Source organism: Filicampus tigris, chromosome 4, assembly GCF_054856515.1.
Source record: "Filicampus tigris isolate MCC_2025a chromosome 4, RoL_Ftig_1.0, whole genome shotgun sequence".
NCBI classification, from domain to species: Eukaryota; Metazoa; Chordata; class Actinopteri; order Syngnathiformes; family Syngnathidae; genus Filicampus; species Filicampus tigris.
The window spans coordinates 10,875,288-10,901,791 of NC_141220.1; the positions used below are offsets into that span (position 1 = coordinate 10,875,288).

Sequence of the window (26,504 nt, forward strand, 5' to 3'; positions counted from 1 at the left end):
CACGTGGTGTGTTTAAAAGTGTTACCCACAACCCCCCAATCTGCCCGGAAAAACAGTCGGGGCTGAATGCTGACTATCAAAAATATTAAACATGTTCAATATTTACATTGGCGAATCCTCATCCGCTGACCCCATGCTTGTAAAAGTGGAAGATGGACAAATGGCATGCAAGTATGCAACCTACTGCTTTTGGACAGTTTCTCCAAGACATTCAACAAAATATAAATGACATGGAGAAGAGTTTACAACCAAAATGTACCACATAACGGTCTTTTTTTCTTCCAATTAATTTTTTTCCTAGCCTCTCACAGGTCAGTCTTGGTACTACGTGCAATATTTGGTTTAGGAGAAGAGACTCGCTTTTGTTATGTGTGCGCTGTACTCTTAGTCATCTCCAGTACCAGTACAACACTTTAGAGCAGTCAGAGCAAGTGCCATTTTTTCCCTTTTTTTTTTTTTTTTTTACTCGTCATATACAGTATAGGGTTTCTCTCCCATTTTAAAAATTAAAGTACTCAGACTGACCTGTGGGTGGCAGCATGGTGCCACTGTGCATCCTGATGATGTTGCCTTTCACTTCAGTTTATATTTTATCCCCAAGTTGTATACATTGTCCTTTCTTTCTTTAAATATTCGCTAACACAATTATTAGAATGGTTCAGAATCAGAATAGTTTTCACATTCAAAGTGGGCTCTTACATTCATCATGGTTTATGTATTTGCACAGCAGCCGAACGAACAATGCTGGGAAGCTGTTGAATCTCCTATTCATCTATATTCTTGCTAATTTATCCCAATGGCGGCCAAAAATGTGAAATGACAACTATCTTTCGGACAGTCTACTTCCAGACTACTGCCAACGTGTCCTCGAGCAAGGCACTGACCCCACTCCTCTGGCCCAAGGGGTTCAGCACTGCTTAACAAATTCCTTCAATCTTACATCTCTTTGTATGCCTGCATGTGTGTGAGCTCATCTGGTTCTCGATATGCTGTGCAAAAACAAAAAATATACAGCAGAGAGTGATGTTGAATTTGGCCTTGGGTGATTATAATAAATGTGTGAACTGTGAATATTGTACTTTTATAGACCAGGGGTGGGCAACGTATGACAGACACATATGCTGTTGCTAACTGTAAATAACTTACATGTAATTGCGCTACAATTACGTTTGTAATTTAGTGTTCTTGATGTACTCTTTCCCATCCTTGAAAGGAGAGAAATGAGATGCTTCTTTGCAAATGTATTTTGTGATCTCGTGCTGCTATCAGCATTGGTGTGCAGTCATTCATAGCGGCTTTTCTTTGTGTACTGTGTTAAGTACTGACGTGAAAGACTCGGTATGTAAACAAGCACAAAAACAGGCGAGCCTAGGCCACGCCCACCATAAATCAGATCGTTTAATGCTAGGCTACAGTAGATGTTGCCTGTAATCTACAACAATAAAAAGAAAAAGTGTTTTGAGGCAATATTAGGACATCCAGAGGATGGTTGTCATCGTTGCGAAGCTCATGTCAGGGTCGCTTTAATTTGAACAAGTAGCCTACAGTTGTATGTATTTACAATGTGGTAAACTGGCGTAATTTTCGAGGGTGAGAAGGGAAAAAATGTCAAACATTCTGAATGTCCCACATCAACCGCCCCACCCCAAGTGTGGTGTCTGGAGACAGCCTAACGTCTGTTAGGTGCGATATAAATAACATTGAATTGAAATGAGTTGAACTGAAACACTGAAGCGGGAGCACACGAGGGCATTCCAGTAATTCCACTGACGTCCACGTGAATTTATTCCGAGTTTTTCATCGGCTCTCCAACCTGGAGCGCCGGGCCATGGTGGACCCCCGTCGCCTTCTCACCGACGGCCGCAAGGTGACGCCCTCGGTGACTTTAAACCTCGCGATGCCACCCGCCTCATCCAGTTTCTTGGCGCTGCAGCACGGCGTGGGCACCTTCTGCGTGTTGCCGAACTTGGAGTAGTCCACCGCGTACATGCCGTCCTCCTCGGACACGGTGGGTACGAATCGTTGGCCCCACAGGATCTCCTCGGACACATAGGAAGTCCTGGCCTGCGTGGTGATGCCGGTGGTCTCCACCACGCCCTCCAGGACCACGATGACCTCCACGTCGTCATGCTGCAAGTCCGTGGCGGACATAGCGTACAGCGGGCTGTCCTTGTCGATCACGTGGCAGATGATGAGCGGGGACACCAGGAAGACCCCGTTGATGCCCACTGGGTTATCCATGTGGATGTCGATCTGATCCAGGGGCACCACCTCGCCCTCCTCGGTGGTGGTTCTCTTAACCACTTGCATCCGCACGGTGGCGCTGATGATCATGCTTTTCCTCAGGTCGCCGATGCGCACCATGAAGCAAAGTTTGTTGTTCCGCACGGAGATGACGGCGTGCTTGCTGAAAATGAGCGTCTCAGCGCGCCTGTGCGCCTGCGCGGTCTTCATGAAGATGCAGCCCAACATGATGGCGTTGATGACCAGTCCCACGATGTTCTGCATGATGAGCACGACGATGGCTGACAAGCACTCCTCCGTCACCATCCTCGCCCCGAAGCCGATGGTCACCTGCACCTCGATGGAGAAGAGGAAGGCGGACGAGAAGGAGTGGATGTCGGTGACGCACGGCACGAAGGCGCCCTCCCGCCGGTCCAAGTCGCCGTGCGCGAAAGCGATAAGCCACCAGATCATCCCGAAGAGAAGCCAGCTGCACAGGAACGACATGGTGAAGATGATGAGCGTGTGGAGCCATTTCAGGTCCACCAGAGTGGTGAAGACGTCCTGCAGGAAGCGACCCTGCTCGCGGATGTTGGTGTGCGCCACATTGCAGGCGCCGTTCTTGGCCACGAAGCGGGCTTTCCTCGTTTTCGATTTGAACTTGGGCTGCTGGACTTCCTCAGCCAAGCGCGTCAGCAAGTAGTCCTCCGGAATGAGGCCTTTTCTGGACAACATGGCTCTCGCGCATTACGCTCCCAAATGCAGCGTCCGGCTGAGAAATCAATAAAACCGCGGCGGGGGTGTTGTGTTTGTTGTTGTTGTTGTTTGTATCGCTTTGCGGCTTTCTGTCAGCTTTTTCGCTCGCCCCCAGCCATATGGTCGTCCGGTTGTCCGAACTCTGCTCTCTCCTCACGTTGCCCCGCAGGCAGGCGCTTGACGTCCCATGTGGGGATTCCTCTCCTTCGTCCTCAGCTGCCACCGTCACTCAGGGTACACCACCAACAGCACCCCCACCAGCTGTAGGCGCACACCGCGTTGTGAGAAATTCACCACGAATGCACACGCACGAGACGTAGCCTTCCCCAGGAGCCTTTATTGTAGCAGTTTCATGATGATAACGGCCCATCTCCGTGATGCACTTTCCTTTTGTGCCGACTCTCCAGCTCGGTAGCATGAGATGGGGGTTGGGTGCAAACCCTCCTTCTACCACCCCTGTCATCATGCCCTTGCTGGGAGTTCAATGAGAATGCACAAAGGAGGGCCAATTACTGTATGTAGGAAACCTCTTGCCACCAACATACGACGTTTCTAGGTTACCACTGTAATTACTGCTCTTAATTTGTTTTATATTTAAAGCCTGAAATTGTTTTTCATTCAGATATTTACTGGAACTTGAATTACTAATTTACTGAATTACCAATTAACGAGAAGTCAACTATCTATCTATCTATCTAAAATGTACCCCACCTGACATCTTCTGCATTTTCTCAAACAATCTGTGTTTTAAGCGGGTGAAAGGTTTTGAAATAATGGATGTGATTATTACCATGCATTGTCCTCAATATCAATAATATGATACACAGACAATCAATCTCAGGGGAAAATCCACAAGACATCAGAATATCAATTGAACTGAAGAAGTCAAAACGTGTGCAAACTGTCAATGTACAGTTGTACACCACTGTCAACAACGAACCCAATAATAAAGATGAAATCACTGAATGTGCTAATCAAAACTGAGCATTATCCTCTTTTTAAAGAGAGATTTTTGTTTATATTCCTTGTCTTTATATGTGAGTAAGTGAACACATTTTTTTAGGATTTCTTGTTGGTCTTTTACGAACAGTGATAGTTGTGCCTGGTGCAGGCCGTTGTGTCGTGGCTATTTCAGGCGTCCTTATAGCATTCTGAAGTCAGTCTTGGCTCCTGCAGGATCTTGTGACACCCATGAGAATATGAATATGTGCTACTGGCAGGGTCAATATAGATCAATCTAAAGTCAAGAACAACTCACTTGCCTCAGTTTACAAACACACCGTTCAGTGATAATATATATTTTATTAACAACCATCTCACATTGTTATGTACAAATATAATACAACATGAATAAAAAATAAAGGTAAATATTCCATGGGTCAATTGCACTTTGAATGTCTTCCTTTGACATGTTCTCTCCTTGTTCTTCTTGTACTACTTGTCTGCTTGCACAAAGGAGGCGAAGACGCTGTCCTCCTTACCCAGCAGGGCCTGGGGCTCGTCATACTCCAGGATGATCCCGCGCTTCATCACAATCACCAGGTCGGCATTCAGGATGGTGTGGACGCGATGCTGTGCGGCACAGAGGAGAACAAGAGTGGCCGGTTAAGAAACAAACGTAACAGTGCTTTAAAATATGTGCATAGAGAGCGGTGATTACATAATGCTGTATGTGCACTTACTGCTATTGTAACCACTGTTCTGTCGGCAAAGGCAGTCATCACCACTTTCTGCAGGATGCTCTCCTACGGGGGCAGAAGAAGACCTTGGTATAAGTCATATTTTTTTAATTGATTTTATATATATAAAATGTGTGTGTGTGTGTGTGTCAAATCATCTTTCCCCATTGAAATTCATGGCAAAGCCATTAATCCGTTCCAGACCTATATTGTATTCATGCTGGCCACATGGGGGCAGTATAACACAGATACAGAGCACCTAAGATTTTCAAAACTGACTCAATAAATTGCAGTAATATTAATATTTTTTTTTACAAAGGATGAAGATTACATGCCTGTGAGTATTGTTTTATCTGTCTACACGTGTTACCTCACCATTTGTGTTCAAATAGTTATACATCTGCAGCACTAATGCTATTTGTTAGCCTGTCTGTCATATTTTGCATTGTTTGTTAGCATTAAGCTAAAGACTTTCCTAAAGCAAAGCTATGTGGTTGTTTTAAATACGCATTATGTAATCATCACTTATTTTATGTTTAGTTTGGCTCTTCCAGGTGCCATTGAGCAGCCTAGAGCTTCTTTTTGGGTAAAATTGTTTACTATCTGCAAAACTGCCATAATTGTCACCAAGAGTGTTGAGCTGAATTCACTGCCACTATACAGTGCTCATACAGGTACATTTTTGCTCCCCATCCAAAGCAAAAAATTGGCAGAATGACAGGATCTCCAAAATCTCGTATTTCAAGTCAGTTATATCTCAAGGCACCACTGCATTGTTGAATGTGTATCTAATCAAAACAGGACATTATCATCTTTGTTAAGGTAGTTTTTTAATCTGCTCCTGTATTTGTTCCTGTTGCATTGTACAGGTGCAACCATGTAGTGGTTTAAAAAAAAAAAGAAAGAAAGAAAAGCAAAAGCTGTTCAATGTTTTATTCTTCCCTCTCTTGCTTGCATTCGATTTGACCCAAGAAACTCGATTGGATGAGTTCAGTTCACCCATTAAGCCCGGGAAGTAAGTAAGTAAGCAGCAGCCGAATGCACACACCAGCCCTCAGGCTCTTATTGCACTCTTTTTGTTCTATCCTCCTGAAGTACGTATATATTTTTTTAGTATGTGAATCACCCACTTAGCTGTTGCCGCAAGCTCTATTTCCATGTGTTTTATAGTTGCCATGGCCACAGAATATCACTCAATGACCTCCACTTCACCTCTCCCTGTCACCGGTTTCTCCCTTGAAACACGGTGGCCGTAAACACACACACTGACCGTTGCCATGTCGATGGAAGCCGTAGCTTCATCCATAATGAGGATGCTGCTCTTCCTCACAAAGGCCCTGGCCAGGCAGAAGAGTTGACGCTGACCCTGGCTGAAGTTTTCTCCTCCCTCTGTCACATTGGCATCTGGAAACATGTTCAAATGAAGACGTGCAAACATTAGTCATTCGTTAAATTTCTCCAATCTCATGAGACCCAACACAAGAACTATCTGGCAAAAAGGACAAAATATTAATGCTTCTTGGTGAGCCAGATACTTGCAGGGCAGATGTAAATAAACAACTGTCCCACATATGGACAGCTTAGTCTTCAGTTAAACTAAGAAGCGTGTTTGGGGATGTGGAAAGAAGCTAGAATAACCAGAGGAACATGAAGATGATGATCCACCTGTGATTCAAACACAGGATATCATGCTATCACTTTGACTGCGTGCTGCCTATGGAAGGTAGAAAATACAGGTGGGTAGGTACGGACGGACAGTTCAAGTGATAGGCTGTCATTGTGTAGAGCCTGCGGTGAGCATCGAATGATGTTGAATAATCACCTTGACTGCTTGTTTGCGACACTTGCAAGAGAGCATTTAAGTACAGAGCGATAACAAGCAAGCCCACAGCAGCTAAATAAAGTCGTAAGCATACCAGGCACTCGTCACGCTCAACGTGGAAGTCAAATGAAGGTGAAGTCTGCTATTAGATGTGATCTGAATATAAGACTGCCACCTGAGAACAGGCACTGTGCATAAAAAGCCTCTGCAGGGCACTTCAAATATTGATGCTCAGGTATTGTGATACAGTGCGGCAGATGTGCGATGGAGGAGGTCTGGAAAAAGTTCTGCACTTTTTTCGTGCTCATGGAAACAAACTGACCTTTGATTTTATTGTTTCTGGCATGGCAAGGTCATACCAGTATATTAGACAGCACTTATGTCTACACACACACTAAAATAGATCCATGTATAAACTCACCCAGCCCCCCTGGAAGTGACTTAACAACAGGCTTCAGCTGAGCAATCTCCAAAGCTTCCCAAAGCATCTCATCTGTGGCCTTCATTTCTGGGTCCAGGTTGAACCTACACACAAACACGCACATACATACATACATAATAAGTGTAACAAAAGCATAACTCACACCCAGATCTGGATTAAACCTGATTTCATCTTTTAAAGAGGAAGTCAATCCAAGCATATTTTTTTCCAGAATATGATCCATGCAGTAGGCCCACTAGTCTAAACACGGCATTCTGATTAATATTGTGTTTGTGGAATATGAGAAATCCACCCGTTTTTAGCTAGCTCGGGGGGCGGCCATTTTGTCACTTCTGTCGACTGAAGATGACTCAGGGCTCAGATAATGACCAATCATGGCTCATCTTCAGAAAACAGGTGAGCCGTGATTGGTTGTTATCCGAGCAACTGTGATGTCATTTTCAGTCGACAGAAGTGCCAAAATGGCCGCCCCCTGAGATGGCTATAAACAGGTGGATTTCTCATATTCCAAAAATGCAATATTAATCAGAATGCCTTGTTTCAACTAGTGGGCCTGCATTGAACATATTCTACAAAAAATGTGTTTGGGTTGACTTCCTCTTTTAGCCTGCATACACATAGCACAATTTGTTCAAACTGGATTCGTACAATTGCTGTCACCTATAATGAATTCTTTTATGAAATCATCACTAAATGTAACAGGAACAACATCCTTGGAAGAATAACTGCCCTTCATTCAAAAATCAAATGTCAATATAACAAAAATTGGCAGGAAGTTGAATGAAAATAAACCCAAGTGGCTGATGAAAACCTAACCGCGGTGGAGGTACACCCTTTACTGGTCACCAGTCAGTCACAGCGCACGATTACACAAACACCCATTCACACTCACACATATGGACAATTGAGTTTTTTGATCATGTGGAAAGAGGGCATGGGGACAGCACACAAACCTGATCCGAAATTCAAACCTGAGACTTCTAAATTGTGAGGCTGCCTAACTCAGGAACACATTAGCTCTTTTTCCATTACTTTCAAGGCGAACATTGTGTCAATGCAAGAAAGTAAACCTGCTCCCTGGACCACATTGTGATGGACAATAGAGGTCCAACTTGAAAAAGAAACAAAAAAAAAACAACTTATCTATTCTTGAAAGCTTGTACAGGCACTTCTGCGTTTGTCTAAAAATAACACGGGTCCTTTTGAAGGAATGTGGCAAACGCGTACGAGATGACTACACTGCCTTAAAACTTTTTTTAAGACCCTTTTATCTCATCTATCTACTTGAAGTGTCACCTGATCTAATGTGACTTGACAAGAACATCTGCGAGTAAAACGGACGCTTGTTGTTCCTCATACCGAATGGTGCCGCTGAAGAGGATCGGGTCTTGCAGGATGATGGACAGACGAGACCTCAGCGTCTGCAGGGGCAGCTTGGCGATATCAATGTCATCGATCACAATTCTCCCTGTCAAAGTCAAGAAATAATTCACATGAAGCGAATTATAAAGTGCGGCATCAATCCCGACGGTCTGAGAGTGCAAACCTTCAAACATGTCCACCATGCGGAAGAAGGCCAGGGAGAAAGATGATTTGCCGCTGCCTGTCCTGCCGCAGATCCCCACCTGCAAGAGACATCCGACAATAACGCTTACTCAGCTTTTTTTTTTTTTGTTATTCTCACCGAAAGTCTTCGTACCTTCTGTCCAGGGTTGATGTGGGCGTGGACGTTTTTGAGCACAGGTTTGAGCGCGGCATCGTAACGGACGCTCAGGTTCTGGATCTGGATCTCGCCACGTCGGGGCCAGCCGTCGGGGACCTGAGACAGGCCTGGCAACCACAACAAACACCAGCCCAGCATGTTAATTCATTACATCTGGATCAGTAGTGGTTAGAGCTCAGTTTAAATGACTTTCAGTCAGTGTTTTCAATGCTATAAAATTGCAAATGCTTTATGAATTCACGGTGGCACTCACTCAGCAGACCCTCGTAATTCTCGGGTTCTGTTTTGAGGAGGCCGTTAATTCTCTTGACTGATCCCAGCTGTACTTCCATGTCTGCCAGGTTTCGCACCATCCAGTTCAGGTAGTTGGACACCTGATAGACAAAACGCATTCACTCAATGATCCTTCAGTTAGCTTGTTGAATATTAAAAGAAGGGTAACTTGAGTTGTTGTTTTTTTTTTTTTTAAATACCACAACAAAAATAGATAAATATGATACGCATGAAATACCACTAATTTTAGAAGGGTCCTCTGATATCAACTACTCACAACACCTAGCGGACAGGTGCTGCTGTGACGTGTTTGCCATTGTGATAGAGAGAGCATCTTGCCGTCACACTTTAGACATCCACCTCAGAGTCTCACCATGAGTGCGTAGGTGAGGCCCAGCCCCACCAGTCCGGGAGACAACTGATCATAGAGCGAGTTTGTGATGGAAGAAACAGCTGCTACCAACACCACACAGGTCCCGATATATTCCTACAAGCAGATCAAGTCGTTAAGAGAACGTTGACAATAAAAGTAAAAAGAGACGAGAAGCCTATTTACTGCCAAATAATTGGGAGCCATAAACAAAGTCATTTCCACTGGGAATAAATGCGCGACCCCAAATTAAAACAATCACAGCAAGGTGGCATTTGGTGAATGTGAGCTGGAGGATGATTGTACTTTCTGTAATGTTTAATTGCAGGAGCCAACAAGACTAGGACAAACACAAATAAGTCATTACCATGCGGACCTCCAGCCACCGATTGGCTGCTGTGAGGAAAAGCGAGGCGATGTTGTTGGCGTCTGTGAATTGAAGTAACCTCTGTCGAAACCTGGGCTCGTACCTGAGGGATAAGAATACAATACAATACAATATAACTTTATTTATATACAGTAGTGCATTTCACAACAGCTACAGCTGTAACAAAGCACTTTGCATACAACAACAAAATAGCAATAATATAACAAGAGAAAGCAATAAAAGAACACAAAATACTACATACAATAGATGCTAGGGCTCTTTCTAGGGCAAAGAGCCTTGGAACAATGATGGCAGAATATTGCTCATTAAAGTGCATGAGCCCTTTCAAGTATGCTCACCTGAGGGCCCTGATGGTGGTGAGTCCCTCTACTGTCTCAGAGAAGTGCGAGAGCAGAGGCAGTTGGGTGCTGTCCTCGAGCTGCTGCAGGTCCCTTTGCAAAAGAGCGCCACAACAACAGATACTTAATTAAAAAAAGTTCTGCAAAATTATGCTAATTAGGCCTAGGTATGTTACCCTCTATTTGAAAGAAAAAAAATATAGAAAAATGTTTTGGAGGAACTTTTTCCAAAATGAGGATAATTCTCAGTAAAAAAAAAAAAAGGATAGCTATGTATTTTGTCAAATAAGTGGGCACACTGTTAAAGCAATAAAGCTTCATCAGTGTCCCAATACATTTGTCCAAAATGACCATGAGCCACATCACTCGGTTAAACTTAATTGTGTCATGTTGTTTTCACATTTCACAGTTCTAAACTTTGTTTTAAAAAAGAAATGCGACACTTTGCTGACATTACACTCTCAAAGACCTTTGGCGTCATCATGCATCTTGTCCAAACACTGAGCCACATGCCCCAATCCTGCCAGACTCACCTGGAAGCCACACGAAAGTATTTCTGGATGAAGTAGCAGGTGACAGCCAGAGGCAGGAGGGCGATGAGGAACACGGGCGTGACGTAGGAAATGACCCCCAGGGCGGACACACACAGCAAAGTGGAGCGAGAGAGGCACTCCAGGGTGGTCGGGATGTGTTGGTCGATCGTGTTCGTGTCTGTGGAGAATCGGTTGAGGATGTTGCCAAGTGGTGTGGTCTCAAACAACCTGGGGAAAAAAAACAACAACAATCTATATATATTCATCCATCCATTTTCTGTGGTTAAATGTGAGCTGGAGCCTATCCCAGATGATTTTGGGCAAGAAACGGGATTCAAGATCAGACTGGTGCCCAGTCAGTTGCGGGGCACAAATCAAAAACAGACAAGGAAGCATTCACAATCACATTCACACTTATTTTTTTTAATGTATAGTCCTCAATGAGCCTAACATGCATCGTTTTGTGGGATGTGGGAGGTAACTAGAGTAGCTGGAGAAATCCTATGCAAGCACAGGGAAAAGATGCAAACTCCACACAGGAGGGCCCAAACTGAGACTCAATGCCAGAACTTCTTGACTGTGAGGGGAGATGTGACAGTATGTATTCGAATTGTTTTTTAAAACCTTATCGCAATTGCAAAAACTATTCTAGCTTCAGACAACAGTTAAGTAGTTAAGATTTAACGTGAGATGAATGTGTGTGTTCAACTGTGTGTGCGTTTGATGACACACAAGACATTGAAATCTCTGTGGAAGGGAAGCAGATGGTGCTTGGAGTAATGGAGCGAAAAAGTGTGCTTTTAACTGTGTTTCTGCTTTTTATTCAAACACACACACACACACACACACATCGTCAATCTCTTTCACGGCATCAAGCTGCTACATAGAGAGTCGTACCTCATGGGGGCCAGGGTGATTTTGTTCAGGAGGTTCTGGTGGAGCGCCTTGGCAACGTTGAGGCCCGTCCACTCCACAGTCACAGAGGAGGCCAAACACAGAATGATGCCAAGGCAGCACAACACGCTGAACACCGAAAGATACCACGAGTGACTGAAGCCACAATCCTGTAACAGCACATAAAAGACAATGAAACATTATTTGCACTTGATAATACTGTACTCATGCTCCGAAAGTACTGTACATATATATCATATATATATATATATATATATATATATATATATATTGACTTGTACACAACATTGATCATACAATAACTACTCACTATGTACAGTACATTAATCCACACTAGAAACATCAAACAGTCCACTTGTGTTCTGCCTGCATTCTTACTGTGTTAATGGTAAGTGTGTGATGTGCAACAGCAGGCTGGCCGCCACAGAGGGAGGAAAGGAAGGAGACAGCAATGGGCCAGTAATTATATTTGATAGCAGAAACTGGACTTGGCTGTGTCTATGTGTAGATTAGATACACTTGGCAGGGATTCATTTCACTGAAGTTTATCCAAGCGTCCTTTGGCACCAAGCACACGGCTTATCTTGTACTTAAGCCAATAGGAAGTGTGTTTGAGTGGAACAAAAAATAAGGGGGCAGGATGAGGTGACTTTCAGAGTCCTTAGCTTCCACATGACCATTGGAAATGTGACCTAGCAGACGCACGCACGCACAATATAGGTATATATTTACACCTATAAATAAATACTGATACCTGATCCGGCTAACCTGAAGCAAATGTGATAACGTGACTGTCTCAGTTCAAATTTCTTGTTCTAATCTTCATTGTGTTCTTTTGTTCATCGCCGTGTGTGTCTGTTTGGTCGAGGTTACACTCAAAGAATAACATGATGAAATGATTGTCACTTGAAAGACTGATAAGTCCCACAGTTCATTTTTGTTTTCACAGTTGTCTTACTCACAGTATTTACATTCTTAGTTTTACTTTCTCCAGACTGCTCTATTCATCAGTGTGTTCACTCTGCTGTTCTAATGAAGAGGCTGGCGTGTGGTCGCTTCAGGGCTTGTTAAAGAACACTCCATCTGGAGCTGGCAGCCAGTGGTTTTAAGGCAGTGCGGCTCAACAGCGATTCACAGATTAGCGCCGACTCGGCGAAGTAACATTGTTGTGGCCGGCGCTTCAAAAAGACATTGATTTGAGTGACCGTTCGCAGTGAAAGCAAAGAAAATTGTGAATGCAAAGCAAGCAGTCAAGCATTCATATTTGTGTTTTTGCATCTAACCAAAATAAACAAAATATGATTTGATTGATTGCGACAAAAATGTTTGCTAGTTAGTATGGCGTCGCAAGAATACATTGTCTCGAAGCACACAAAGGCAGGGTCGCCGTACTGACTCTTTTTCATTTCATTTTCGTTTTATATTTGTGACCTCGAAGTGTACACAATACACTCCGATATTTACTGTAATATTGACTTCATGAGTCAAGTTCTTTGAGACTCTTTTGTGATTGTTGATACTTACTCAGTGTGAAACATGGGCCTGTTTGGATAAACATGCGTCACGAATTCGCATGTCTCTAAACAAAGACAATTAGCTACCTGCTGCTGCTGCCTCCTGCTGGTATGGAAGTGTACTACAATGTAGTCAAGACATGATTACGCTGCCAGGCGCCAGACTGCGCAAATTAGATAATTTCCCACGACACACCTGACAATATCTCGCGGCACACCACAGTTTGAAAAACACTGCTCTATCGGACGGAATTCAACCAACATTACTTTGTACATTGCTGGTGAAATAATGTGAACGCAAAAGCCATTTCTCTCCCTCACCTGAACAAGTGTACAGTTGTGTGCTGTGGCGTCCGACTTGGCCGTGATGACGTGTGACGTCCAGTGTGCCAGCCAGTAATCAATGGACACCATGAGGGTGTGTTTTAGGAGCTGTGACAGGAGGAGCAGGGTAAGAAGGAGGATCCCGGCCGAGGACAGGTAGGTGCCACAGGAGCGCCAGGGTATGGTGGCTCGTTGACGCATTACCTGCGACAGGTTGTCGTCATCATCACTCTCCAAAGATTCTTCTGTAGACGACAAACAGATGGGTTCACTCGAAGGATGAAACTTACATAATGCGTCTGATAAAGAGCGACGCATTTCTCTTACCTCGAACGAACCTAATTTCTTTATTTAGCCGCACTCTGCCGCTGCGAATCATTGTTGATATACTGGGCTCCCTAAAATCGATCTGACACATTCCTCGGATTGCTTTTCGACTGTCTGTCTAATGAGGCATTCCACAAACCAACTCAAATATGGACAAAGTGATCAAATAGAACTACAGTACCTACTTTCTTTAAGGCGTGCATTGATTGTGATTTAATGAATAATGTGTAAGTTTATCACAGATGGCATAACTTCTCAAGCCAATATGGACGCTGCTGGAACTTGTGCCAAGAACAACTAAAACGTCATCGGCGATCTGTGGACAGCTTGGGTTCTTCGTTTTTGGTTCGCAGAAATATTCAGTCAGCTGCGAAGACCTATTCACAGTGCCGGTAACTACGGTCATAATGTGAAATATTCTACATCAATCCTGCAACCAAACTGGCTCAATACGAGTAAAATAATTTCAGGAGGGGGCAACCATCATAAAAACATAAAAACAGAGACAAGATGTGTCATATCCATTGGGCTGAGGTAGCTAGGCCGAGACACAAAAACTCTAAAGATGGAGACATTTAGAAAATGAGGTAGTATTGGATAAAGTGGAATATGGTTATGTCAAGAACATTAGGTTAGAGTACAGTAGAGTGTCAATGAGAGTAGGACAGCGTCTAGTAGGTTTGTGTCAAGGGTATTATTAGGATAGTCTGGTTCTGTGATGTCAAGGAGAGTAGCGTAATACAGTCGCACTAGGTAGAGCAGGGGAGGAGGGGTTGAGTCAAAAAGTCGGATACAATGGAGTAAGGTAGCCACTGAGTAGCTACAGCACAATGGAATCGGTGAAGCAGCCAATGTTCAGAGTAGAGTCCCGCACTCGGTCAAGCATTCTCAGAAAGGCAAGAATGACACACAGAAGGTGCGTAGTGTTTCACTTCACAAGGCGTAAACACCGAAAATAAGCAGATGAGTTGAAGCATAAAGCCTTTGGTGCACATTACCAAAACAAGGCACCCAAATGGAATGGAATTCCATGGATTCGAGAACTACAGTAGCCACAGTTGCATCTGAGTTGTAATCAGGTATGTTAGGTCACAGTGACCCCATCAGAAACATTCATGTCTGCACTAACTTGGACAGTTGTGGCACATTTGCTTGGGAAATGATACAGGTGTAATTTAAGACATTTTCATGAGTCTCTGATTTGATTTCCCTTTGAACGTTTCTAGGTACAAATTCAAGGGGGAAAAAAATGATGTTATTATTGGATAAGGCCTAATATCATGAAATGCGAGGCTGATTGTGCTGCTTTCCATCAAGACGAGACCCAATTGCAGCAGAAAAAAAACACACTCAGACAGCTGTGGTTGGCTCAAGGACTGAAAGGCCTTTTCATTATTTTGTCCAATGCCTAACTGTCCATAGGCATTCGTGCTTTGACCCCTCACCTTCCTCATCCTCCTCAGTCTTAGCAGCCTCTCTCGAGTACATTGCTCTCCGCAGGTTTTTCCTCTCCATATCTGTCATGCTTGCTGCCACTGTCTCCTGTAGAGAGGAGACGGAAAAAAAAAATGGTCTCCCCACCTAGCCAATTTAAAGTTCATTACACAAAGCAATAAATGCACGTGTTAGTTTGAATAAGCACCAGCAAAAGTATAGCAAAGCAATTCAGAGCAATTAAGGATTCAATTGCACTGCAAGAGGCTGCTGATTGTTTACCGTCTCAAACTCCTGGTCCTGTCTGTGCATCAGCGTCTTCCACTGCTCAAAGAGCTCAGGTTCAGACTTCTGAATGTCCTTCAGTGTACCTTCAGTCTGGATGCTGCCATCTTTCATGGCAATAATCTTAAGCACACACAAATGCAGGCCTAATTTGATAACTAACTGTGTCAAATCAGTGTATGCACACACAGATGAGTTGAGACAAAGTTCTCACCCAGTCTGCATGCAGCAGATACTGCAATTTGTGCGTGACCAGCACCACGGTTCTCTTCTCCTCTCTCAGCAGCTTGAGGATACCGTCTTGCATGAGATGGTCACTCAAGTGAATGTCTAAGGCAGAGAATGGGTCGTCCTGTAAAAAGACATTCCAAAGTGTGACGAATTCAAAAAATACCCTACATCGGTGGGCAACATTGGGCTGCTAGAGCTCAGTCATCTGCAACAATCCATGTACAAGGTCCAAAGGCTACTCATCATTTTAACTTCTTACAAACTTTTCTTGGAAATTGTCCATCCTAGGGTCAATTCAAAAGAAACCTTTTGCAAGGAGAGCGCATTATATACAACCTGTAGCCACATCCTGATAAGCACCTGGACCTTATCAAAATAAATTGCACACCAGTTCCCACAAATGTGAAACTGTTGTGACTTAGAAGTTCTGCTGCTCCGAGGGCATCATTTGTGTGTCAGTTTTGAGTCAGTGGTTGACTCACCAGAAAGACAACATTGGTCTGCTGGTACAAAGCTCTGGCCACACTGATACGCTGCTTCTGCCCTCCCGAGAGGATGATGCCCTGCAACAAAGGCAGCAAGTTTAATGAGCGATGGGATGGTATCAGCTTCAGTCACAGACAGGAACAAATAAGACCATTAAATGCATGAATGTGAACAGCCTCTTGGGTACAACCGTTTTATACCCAGCTTGAAGACGCACAACATGAGCAACGATCGATCCAACTCCCCGCGCACGCCAGCATTTCATTCAACAGCGCGGTAATGATGACAAATGCTGCTGCCGCGTAATGCGGCGAGCCCCAGTGAGATGAGCGATGACCAGATGAGCCAATAAAAAGCCCCATAGAGCAATCCAAATGAATTGTGCTGCGTGTCACTCACCCTCTCGCCGATTTCTGTCTGGTCGCCCTGTGGAAGGATGTCGATGTCAGGCTGAAGAGAGCAGGCATCGATGACAGCTTTGTATCTAGCAGACACCAAGACAAATAATATAGTGAAAAGGACCGAAATAAGTTGCCATACACACAATATCACCCAAAACGAAACTGTAGCCTTGTTATTTCCTCTTCTGTCCAATATGGTTGAGAGTGACGCATCAACAGTGGACCAGAAACTCAAGAGCATTGCTTGGATTCAACATTCTGTGGGAAACGACTAAATATTTACTATAGCTGCAGTCGACATGGATTTTGACAGAAAATGAAATGACTTTGACCATGGAACAACACAAAAGATAAAAGGTGTGGTTGGTGATCTGCCTACACAAATTACAGCAACCAAGCACAGGAGTCTGTGTGAAGCAGCTACATTAAAATCAAAGCGGGGTAAGTCATTATCAGAGATTAAAGCATGTGGCCTTTGAAAAAGTCTGATAATTGATGTGATTTGTTGACCATGCAGGCCCCAAAGCGCTTGCTTGTGAGTATTAACACAGCACTGTGACAACAAGAAGAGCTTTTATAATCTCTTAATGGCCTCGTGTACTGATTACAGTAGACTTTTTCAATCTAAACATCCACTTAACACTGTGGTCACGTGTGGAGCACAGCTCTGTGTGTGTGTTGGCCGACAACATAACTGTATTAGCCTGTTTCACAACACTTGTACTACAATTACAACATGAAATCACCATGAATTAGAGTAAAATTGCGACACGCGGGGTGTTGCCAGAATTGGAACAAGATCACTAATGCATTTGAAGTCTAACTAAACAGTGGTTGGATTGCAATCTGGATGTACAGTATTTACATTTTGTGTTGGAAATGCCTACAAAGACAAATTAGTCGTGAAAAGAAGAACAGTTAAAACATAGCTTCACAGTAGCCAACTCAAAAAGGATGCTAACTGAGTAGGTACTGTTTATACCGTATTTGTCATGAGTAGAGTGCGATACACACTGTAACTTCATTTCATTCATTCATTCATTTCTGTGCCTGGTTAATTCTAATAAAATTACAATAAGCAGTAATTTTACCCAAAAGTAACAAAGAGCCTCTAAATCATTTAGATATCCGTGCAGGGTTAGACCAAGTGGTGGTATTTTCGCAGAAGCACAAAAGATGGCGCATTTGAAAAAGGGCAGTTTGCACCGTAGTGGGCGCCAACACAGTTGATTCGACTTGCCGCCAGTCAAAGTGGCTCTTCTTATTTCGTTTAAATGCAGCCCACCAGGGGTGTGCTGATAATCCCGCATAAGGTTAGAAGAAATTCATTTGCTAATGTCCAGCGGGAGGTCAATGCCCACAAAGTACAATTACAGGGAACTGCAAGCAGACTTTCATGGGCGAGTGATGTAAAGTTGGCCAGGGAGATCACAGATCCGTGCTGCAAGGTGGACACTTGGAGACCATTTCATCCAGAAAACACATTTGTGTCCGTGTGTGATCCACCCAGTCAGTCAGGATGAGATAATAATAATAATAATGCATCAATGAATTTATATGACGACTCAATGGCACCTCGATCGAAATGACCAAAACCGTGTTAGACGAGTGGTCTACCTTGCGCCAAAAAATTTGATGTGGTCTGTGCAGGCATAAGTTCAGACAGACTTTCAGCCACCAAACTCTCACATGCACCAGGTGACTGTCAAAGGACACAGCCTCATTCACCAGGACGCCCACCTTGGCGCAGAACTGTTTTCCGAATTCCAAAGAGGCGCAATGAGGCTTGCACTTAGACTAAAATCAAGATGTGTCATTTTACACTTGAGCAAAGCCATCTTTGAAAATAGACCCCATAGTGTCATAGTTTACCTACTTTACTACTGGTGGACCCGCTTGGGAACCACTCATCTTGTGTTTGTGCTAGAATCTGTAGCTGAACTAACCAGTCAATTACGCTTCTTACATGATTTTAGAACCTATTCTATTTCCTCAAAGAGTGGTCGTTGGGGTTAATTCGAAGATTTGAGAGTAGGCATTGTTGTGTTAGCCTATATGTTCACGTTGAAGTTGTTCCTTACGTGTGGCGTTGGGAATTGATCGTGTAACATGCTTTCATCAGCTCTTTTGAATTATGTCTCCATATTTCAGAAGGATAACGCAGTTTTAGTATTTGTTTCCCCACAGTAACTTATATGAACCTTTCTTTCCTCATCTGCCATAAAAAAGTCATTGTTGACGTTTTTTTTTATAACTGGCTGAGCAGGAGTGCTTCTCTCAACCACGTCAACATTTAAAGTTGGTTTTCTTTACTTACCTGGTTTTGATCATGGGCATCTCAAATGTGATGTTCTCCACGACGGTGGCATTCAACAGCCAGGGCTTCTGGGAAGCGTAGGACACTGCGCACCTCTTCCTACCAAAGGTGCCAAATACAAAACAAGACTCATGGTAAAGGTTAGAAAGATTTGCATCTGTAAGGACTGCTTGGCTCCAAAAGGTGATGTTGCATGAACAGAATTCAAGTCCATTAAAAGGTCACCCAGAGATCATTAAGGATTGAGATGTTTGCCAAGTCGGTGGGGTGAGAGGAAATCTATTATCTTTAGCTTTGAGATAACCACGAAAATGGCTGTTTGACTGTGCTGATAATGATGATGGGTCTCCACGGAAACCGCCTGGTAATGACATTGTGTGTTTCAAGAGCTCACCTGATATCACCATCACCAGCTGTGTCTCTATCTGTAGGACTGCAGAGAATATATAAAACATGCATTTGTCAAAACACATAAGCACTATTTTTCATATCATACAGTTCATCAGTCCTCTATTGATGAAAAGCACGTCTTTATTTCATTTCATGAGCTTCCATCTGTGGTTGGCCTTTAAAATGACTAAATGAGAAATGGATGCATCTCAAAGGACAGCGATGATATGCAAGCAAACAATCATATTCCTCAAATGAATTGGGGTAAAATATGTACAATGGAAAAATGCAGAGCTGGGCAGTCCGTCCCTGGGCCGGACAGGTCGGACCCTCCGGCCTGGCCGGATGCCCATTTTTGGGGCGGAGGGGTCGGAGCTGACAATTTTAAAAAAATGGCTGGACAAAGCATGGCCGGAAATGGATTTGAGTCCGGCCCACTAATCGGCCCTCATGCGTTTGACGTGGTCTCGAGACGGCCAAATTTCATTTCAGCCTACTCAGTGAAAGGCTTCTTTTTAGGCTTATTTCTACTCCCGCCTCGGCGCGAGCGAAAACTGCGACAATTGATTCACATGACCGACGCATTGTGCTGTTGGCGACAGGTCTGCAACACATGCCACGCACACATCAGGAATTGTTGCTGCTCTGATCGGTCCATTATGTCACATGTTGCGATGACATACAGTTTCCCACATGGAGGAGAGAATGCACCACGCAGCTCGTTGCAAAGCAAACTAGTTTGGAAATGAAATTAAATGCATCGTCTAGTCATCTCGGTCCCTTTATGGTTGTAGCAGGCACGATATCCATTGTTGTCGCAGTTTTTTTTAAGCGATGCCCCCGACTTGTTGAGCAGAATTCATGGTTCCATCAATCACAACTAGTCATCCAAGTCCTGAAGTAAACACCTTTCCTCTGAGCTCACTCACCGTCGCTCACAACTAACATAGTGTGGGTCATGTCAGAGTTCTCGGTGAGAAAATCAAGTGCTCCTTTTCACTGAATACAGCTTGACATAAATGGGCATTTAACTCACATTAAACAAATATGGCATTTACCATGTGTAATTTCTTCACTGTCATAGAGGAAGACATTTGTGTGTGCTTTTCCCACCAAATCACTCCACACAGAGATAAAAAAAAAAAAAAAGAATCGACCAACAAATGTTATCAGCCCCTTAAAACATTATTATCACTACTACAGTGTTTTGAGGGACCTATGAAGATGCCTTTTGTGAATCCTTATTCAACAGTTGGTGGACTCCTTTTATTACATATTATTTATTACATATTATTTATTACGCCTTTTATTTTTCTCTATCTCCCATGTGCATCCAGTAGAGTGTCATGAAGTAACGTAAAAGAACATCTAGGTGATCAATCCTGTTGTACGGTTTCACACACCTGTATGTTCAGTCATAGGTCAACAGTATGTCTAGTAGCTAGTATGTCTTACAGTATGTTTTTGTATGGAATGAACCATGGCAAAAGGGTAGTCAAAAAAAAAAAGTAAATGTGCAATCTAGAAACAGATCTGTACTACTGTAATACTGTCATAATTGGCTAGGACAAATACTGTATTTCTTTCTTCCAGGTGTGCACTGTATGTATGTATACATATACATATATACATATACACATATATATATAGGTTATCAGTTTCGGTCTTGAGAAACAGGTTCAGAATTGATCAGTATCGGCTATCCCTCAATAAATAAAATACCTATTTAACTAAAAACTGCATTTACGGTATGTTTATGTATGTTATTTTGTGCGACATTTACATTTGTTTGATGATTTTAAACTTTTAAGTTGGGAAATCATGACCATTTGTGTTTCAGGAGAAGTGTGCACACCTAAAATTGTTAATCTATATATAGACTTATGGAACAAAGGCTGTCACGGTCCATCAGGGTCCACAGTACTTAGACAGACGCCTGCTGTCAAACACTGTTGTGTCTTGCCAATAGTGGGGGTCATAGGAAAAAAAGCTTGGACAGATTTATGTTTTGGGCTTGAGGTTTTTTTTCCCTACCAGCACTCACCTTTCATCGCCCTCTGACTCCAGACTGGGCAGGCTGCAAATAAAATCAGAGAAATTATTGTAGTCACAGAGAACAGAATATAGTAAAAAGTCACTACAGTAATGCAAACAAACTAATTTAGAGTCCATTAGAAATGCTTGATGGGTTGTTTAAGGCTTTGCACAGGCTCAGTTGAAGCTTGCATGTATTTTTAGGGCGCACCAATTGCCACTTGCCCAGAGAAGCTGACTGTTCACAGCTGAGCGCTGCCGGATAGTGCTTGCTGATTTATGGCAGCTGTGAAATGGCAGCCACTACACCTGTGAGGAAGTTAAATGTTGTTGACCATTTAAGCACCAATGATGTGTAAAAACACACATACACACGCTAACAAATGAATAAACACAATGGAGGGCATTTCCAGGTAAAGTACGGTCGTTCTAACAGGATTTAAATCATACAATAAATTACACAAGTGTAATGGGAAACTGTACTTCTAGTCTTGGTTTACAAAGGTAAACATCTCCATTCTCCACTGAAGGGCATTTAACTGGATGACATGATTAGAAATGAAAGAAAATGTGCTTTGCGTTCTCATTTCACCACGTGTCGGGCAATCAAGAAAACATTGCACAAAAGACTGTTAACAACGACCATTCGTATTAGCTGACGGGTGCACAGACATATGAGTATGTGTGAAATGAAATGTAAAACCTTAAATGCAAAATAGATTTTCAGGGCTCTCCCATAAACAGATCTAAAAAAGGATACATTTAATGTTGAAGGAGGGCCATTTTTAAGTCTTGCTTGGAAATGATCAAAAATAGTCGTACTTGTGCAATCAGCATGCCAAATAAATACCACATTGATTTTGGAAGTGACTATAAATGAACACACTAAGGGACTAATGAAGACCTCATTACCTGATGGCGCTTTGAGGATACTTATACCCAAATGCAAATCTGATTATCTTGACATCAGGATAAGGTGGTAGGAAATTAGCTTTCGACCCTGAGTCAAGCATTCACAACTATTTTTCCTACAGCATCAGAAAGCACTTTAATGTGCATTATTTTATTTTCAGTGAGCTCTCAATGTTTTACGTGTGTTTTGAGCAAGGAAATTCATGTTTTTATCCACAAATTTGAGCAAGCTTCTCTGAGAAGTCAGAAATTAATCTAGCGTAACATTCAATCACCTAAACATTTTCTGTTGAATGTTGAAGAACCCTAACCTAACATTTTCATTCATTCATTCATTCTCCAAACTGCTTATCCTCACTGGGGTCGGGTGCGTTCTGGAGCCTATCCCGGCAATCATTGGCCAGGAGGCAGGGTACACCCTGGACGAGTCGCCAACCAATCGTATGGGACAAACAGACAATCATTCACACTCACATTCAACACTCCGGACAATCTAGCACTTTCAGTTAACACATTGCATATTTTTGGAATGTGGAAGGAACCCCCAAAAACCCCACACAGGCATGGAGGGAACATGCCACACAGGAAGGTTGGAGCCCAGATTCAAACCCACAACCTCTGCACTGTGAGACGGATGTCTGAAATTGTAGTATCATTTTTTGATATATTAATCATGAAATTAGTTTTTAGATTTATTAGCTTTAGTAATTTTCAGTGCTTTGTAAAACAGCACGTTTGAAAAATTCTCGATAACTACAATTATTACATTTGATCAAAAAGAATCAGGATTTGGGTTAAAAATGCTTGTACATACTGGTATATCATCTATTGCAGAAAGCGGATCAAATCAGCACTCTTGGAAGTTTACACAACAAGAATGAATGTGAATGAATGAATTTAATGAATCTTCATGCGTGTGTTTTAAGTCACACAAAATGACATCAGCGTATGTTGCACAGTTAAATCAAGTCTGGAATATGAATATCCCACATTGACAGTTGTGCTCACAAGTTTATGAGCACAACTGTAGAATGCCACAAGCCAAATGTTCAGTTCTCCTAGTGCAACACAAACACTGAAGACAGCATTTTGGACATGAACATAAAACAACATTTGCATATGGAGGAAACACCAACATGCACAGAAAAATGTGTGCGTGTTTTAGAATATTTATGTATGTGGACATTGCCCTAAAAGACCTGTGGTCATCCAGGTGAAACTGTTGATTAGGGTATACAGCAGGTTGCACTACAGCTATCTTGCAGTTAATTACTGCAGCAGCTACAGTTCAGGGTCAAAGCCTTGCTCTCACTAGACACTCTCGACCGCATATGCTGAGGTGGTCACACACTTTAATGAATGAGATAGCCCGGACGCGCTCAGCTCACTTTGCCAAATTTGGGCCGAGAGAAATGGGAATGAATGGAGCGTGTGAGGGGCTGTTGGGAGTGCGAGGTGAATAGTGTCAGCTCAGCTGCCATGCTGAACATAACAATCTGAGAAATTTGAACACTCATTCAGTCAAGCAACTGCTTTGGTTTCTCATGTACAGTATTCGTAATGTGTATATTTTGATCTCTGCGGAATCAGATACGCAACCAAATAGAAAAAAAAAACTCGAGTATAAAAAAATGGCAGACTAGCAGCTCTCAATGAGTATAAATAGCTGCACGTGATGAATGAGCTTGGCAACAGGCAAGACAGGACACACAGAACTGATATGGCTGGTGGGATTGAGGGTGTTTTGTCGATCAAGTAGGGGATACTTTGTTGACAAATAGACTATCCTGGGTAGGTGATGACATATTAGCATACTGTCTGTTCAAGCTAACGAAGGCACATACTGTAGGCTAGTATCTTGATTGCTGTTTGGTTTCTAGCCACGAGAGGTTTACCACAAATTAAGAAAAGCAATAAGTCGTGTTATATGATTTCATTTTCATTATTGTCTCTTATAAAACACTATATTTAATTGGTGAAGGGAACCTTTTCTAGTAATGTTTCACAGTAACACAAATGTTCAGCAATTTTCTATACGGCATGTCCTCATTAGGTTCTGGTAAGGGAAGCTGAAGCTTATCCCAGATGAGCAAGAGGCGGGGTACATTCTGGACTGGTCATCACACTAAATAAGCAAATAAGCATTCACACTAAAATTTGCACTTATGAACAATTTAGAGTCTTTAAGCCATAGTACCCGGAGAAAACAAGCACGAGGAGAACATGAAACTCCACATCCAGACTCAAAGCCAGAATGTATGTAGTTGCGGTAGAGTGATTTAATTCAATCTTGAATCATTAAAAGTCCTGCACTTCTTTTTGCTTCTATTGCCATTTAAGAATGGTAAAAAGCGGAATGTGCATCTGGAATGCAACTCACCTTACTTTGTCACTTATCGATGAAGTTATGACTGTTTAATTTACATTTTACTATTAGAAGTATATATGTATACAGTATATACACACAAGCAGCTTTAAACTAGTGTGACTGTCAATTATGTTAAAACTTTACATTTAAAAACAGATGACAAAGGCTTCATGAAGGCAACAGATGGTTTTCAAAGGGAAAAATAGTTTGAGATTCCAATGCATAAGCACTCTCGATGCAGCATAACATGTATGCCACCTATGGAACATTACATCACTGACCTGTAATTCTACTGATGTTTTATTGCTAAGCCTTACCACTAGGCCTGATTTAAAAGCATATTACCCTGTCATGGAAATTCAATTACATGCTGCATAAGGACGCATGAAGAAAAGCTGTGTGTCAACTGCAGTTCAATTACCTGAGCGATTAAAAGACTTAAGCCAAACTGCTACGTGAAGAAGGAAGTAGAATAATTGACCAGTTTCACCTGTGGACTGAACTGAATATCACAATCACCTTTTCTATTAAACATAACGTACATGTCTGTTGTTGCTTTCTCAGTGAATCTTAGTGATACATGTCATCTGTTTAGCATGTCATTTTTAATCACGTAATAAGTCAAAGGCTACAAATGGTGTTGTTACATCTCGCTGAAAAAAAAACATGCCCCCACTGTAGGACATGATCAGAATGCACTGTTGCAGAGAATACAAAATGACCAAACCTGTAACTGACCTGTTCCAAGTGACTGTTCCTGATACTCGCTGCATCTCTCCCAGCGCCGCCAGCAACAGGGAGGATTTCCCGCAACCCACTTGGCCCACAATCATGGTCAGCTTTCCTGAAATGGACAACAGTGAAGACAGGCGATAACAACCCAGGAAGGATGTGAACAGTCAAAGTTCTTGATGCATACCAAAGGGAACCACAATGTCCACATTGGCCAGTGTCGGTGGACCGTCCGTCCACGTGAAATAACCGCTGCATATCTGAAGAAAGCAGCATACATACAGTAATGAAGTACAAGATTTTTTTCTGTGTAGCACATTTCAGACACAAGGCAATTCAAAGCACATTTTATAAGGCATATAAGGCATCTACGTACATGAAACAACAGACATTAAAAGTCCCCAATTCTAACAAACGTGAAAGCAAATATTGTAGACTCATAGACAGAATGAAATTTAAAATACCGTAAATCAGTGCAGAGTGATCTTATACTTAATCTACTAAAAGGCAGCAGTAAATAGAAAGGTCTTCAGCCTTAATCTAAAAGCAGTGAAAGTTGGAGCAAATCTGCCGTTTACTAGGGAGTTTGTTCCATATATGGTGGATAAAATTAAAAGTCAAAATAGAAGATCTAGCAAACACTTTAAAGTAGTAGAAGAAGTGGATCCTTGGAAGAATCCCTTCTCAGCAGCTGAACAAAACGACCTTATTCTTGCAAAACATTGGTCCGTTAACCTTTTTGTGTTTGTGTTGACAAAAAAATCCCTAAACGTTTCATGAAGACCAACAGACTGGAGTCTATGCTATCCAGCATATAGGATATCAGCGGCTGTCTTATGCTGGATATTCAAAACTACAGAAATAGAGCTCATTCTTCAATTTTGGGGAGCAGTTGATCAAGAAGAAACCTCTCCGAATATAGTAGACTGGACATCAAGAATGATGAACAGTACACATCCTTGATTGAATGGCCATCTGTTGCAATTCATTGTAGTCCATGGACGGATGAGGAATTAAATGAGCAGGCTAATCAATACAATCCCCAGAGTGGGCAGGTAATAAATAGATGGCCTTCCATTTCATTCAGTCTCACCTTGATACAAACGTCTTGGTCCACAACCGGATAGGATCCGTCACCCTCATGGTCCCCATGTGATCCGTAGTTGTTCCAGTCGTCTCTTGGGGGATGCTTCCTGTTCACAACTTTCAAGGGCTGCAAGGTGTCAGACAGACAGGGTGAAGAAGAGTAAGGTTTAGAGCAGGGATGGGCAACTTAAAAGGTGGAGG

General features: G+C 42.6%; 2 protein-coding genes across 3 annotated transcripts in view; both read right to left on the reverse strand.

The window, feature by feature from the left end:
• Positions 1 to 1,374: 1,374 nt before the first annotated feature.
• kcnj11 (potassium inwardly rectifying channel subfamily J member 11) lies at positions 1,375 to 3,373 on the reverse strand. Its single transcript, XM_086027132.1, has one exon. It carries the CDS (start codon positions 2,956 to 2,958, stop codon positions 1,798 to 1,800), a length of 1,161 nt encoding a protein of 386 aa, XP_085883258.1. The 5' UTR covers positions 2,959 to 3,373; the 3' UTR covers positions 1,375 to 1,797.
• Positions 3,374 to 4,261: 888 nt separating this feature from the next.
• Positions 4,262 to 26,504, reverse strand: part of abcc8 (ATP-binding cassette, sub-family C (CFTR/MRP), member 8) — a 51,892-nt gene continuing 29,649 nt past the window's right edge. Inside the window, exons 15-40 of one of the 2 annotated variants that reach the window (XM_086027131.1) lie at positions 26,311 to 26,430; positions 25,405 to 25,477; positions 25,224 to 25,329; positions 21,216 to 21,248; positions 19,176 to 19,214; positions 18,782 to 18,880; positions 16,463 to 16,547; positions 16,060 to 16,140; positions 15,561 to 15,698; positions 15,344 to 15,469; positions 15,073 to 15,169; positions 13,505 to 13,545; positions 13,298 to 13,408; positions 11,445 to 11,611; positions 10,548 to 10,775; positions 10,015 to 10,107; positions 9,656 to 9,758; positions 9,292 to 9,405; positions 8,899 to 9,019; positions 8,622 to 8,752; positions 8,469 to 8,547; positions 8,282 to 8,390; positions 6,902 to 7,005; positions 5,929 to 6,062; positions 4,662 to 4,724; positions 4,262 to 4,551 (exon numbers count right to left, since the gene is read on the reverse strand). In XM_086027131.1, coding sequence (XP_085883257.1) covers positions 4,414 to 4,551; positions 4,662 to 4,724; positions 5,929 to 6,062; positions 6,902 to 7,005; positions 8,282 to 8,390; positions 8,469 to 8,547; positions 8,622 to 8,752; positions 8,899 to 9,019; positions 9,292 to 9,405; positions 9,656 to 9,758; positions 10,015 to 10,107; positions 10,548 to 10,775; positions 11,445 to 11,611; positions 13,298 to 13,408; positions 13,505 to 13,545; positions 15,073 to 15,169; positions 15,344 to 15,469; positions 15,561 to 15,698; positions 16,060 to 16,140; positions 16,463 to 16,547; positions 18,782 to 18,880; positions 19,176 to 19,214; positions 21,216 to 21,248; positions 25,224 to 25,329; positions 25,405 to 25,477; positions 26,311 to 26,430 — 2,733 coding nt within the window. In that variant the 3' untranslated portion in view covers positions 4,262 to 4,413. Of the gene's footprint in view, positions 4,552 to 4,661; positions 4,725 to 5,928; positions 6,063 to 6,901; positions 7,006 to 8,281; positions 8,391 to 8,468; positions 8,548 to 8,621; positions 8,753 to 8,898; positions 9,020 to 9,291; positions 9,406 to 9,655; positions 9,759 to 10,014; positions 10,108 to 10,547; positions 10,776 to 11,444; positions 11,612 to 13,297; positions 13,546 to 15,072; positions 15,170 to 15,343; positions 15,470 to 15,560; positions 15,699 to 16,059; positions 16,141 to 16,462; positions 16,548 to 18,781; positions 18,881 to 19,175; positions 19,215 to 21,215; positions 21,249 to 25,223; positions 25,330 to 25,404; positions 25,478 to 26,310; positions 26,431 to 26,504 lie in introns of both variants that reach the window. The other variant, XM_086027129.1, reaches the window with a different exon arrangement.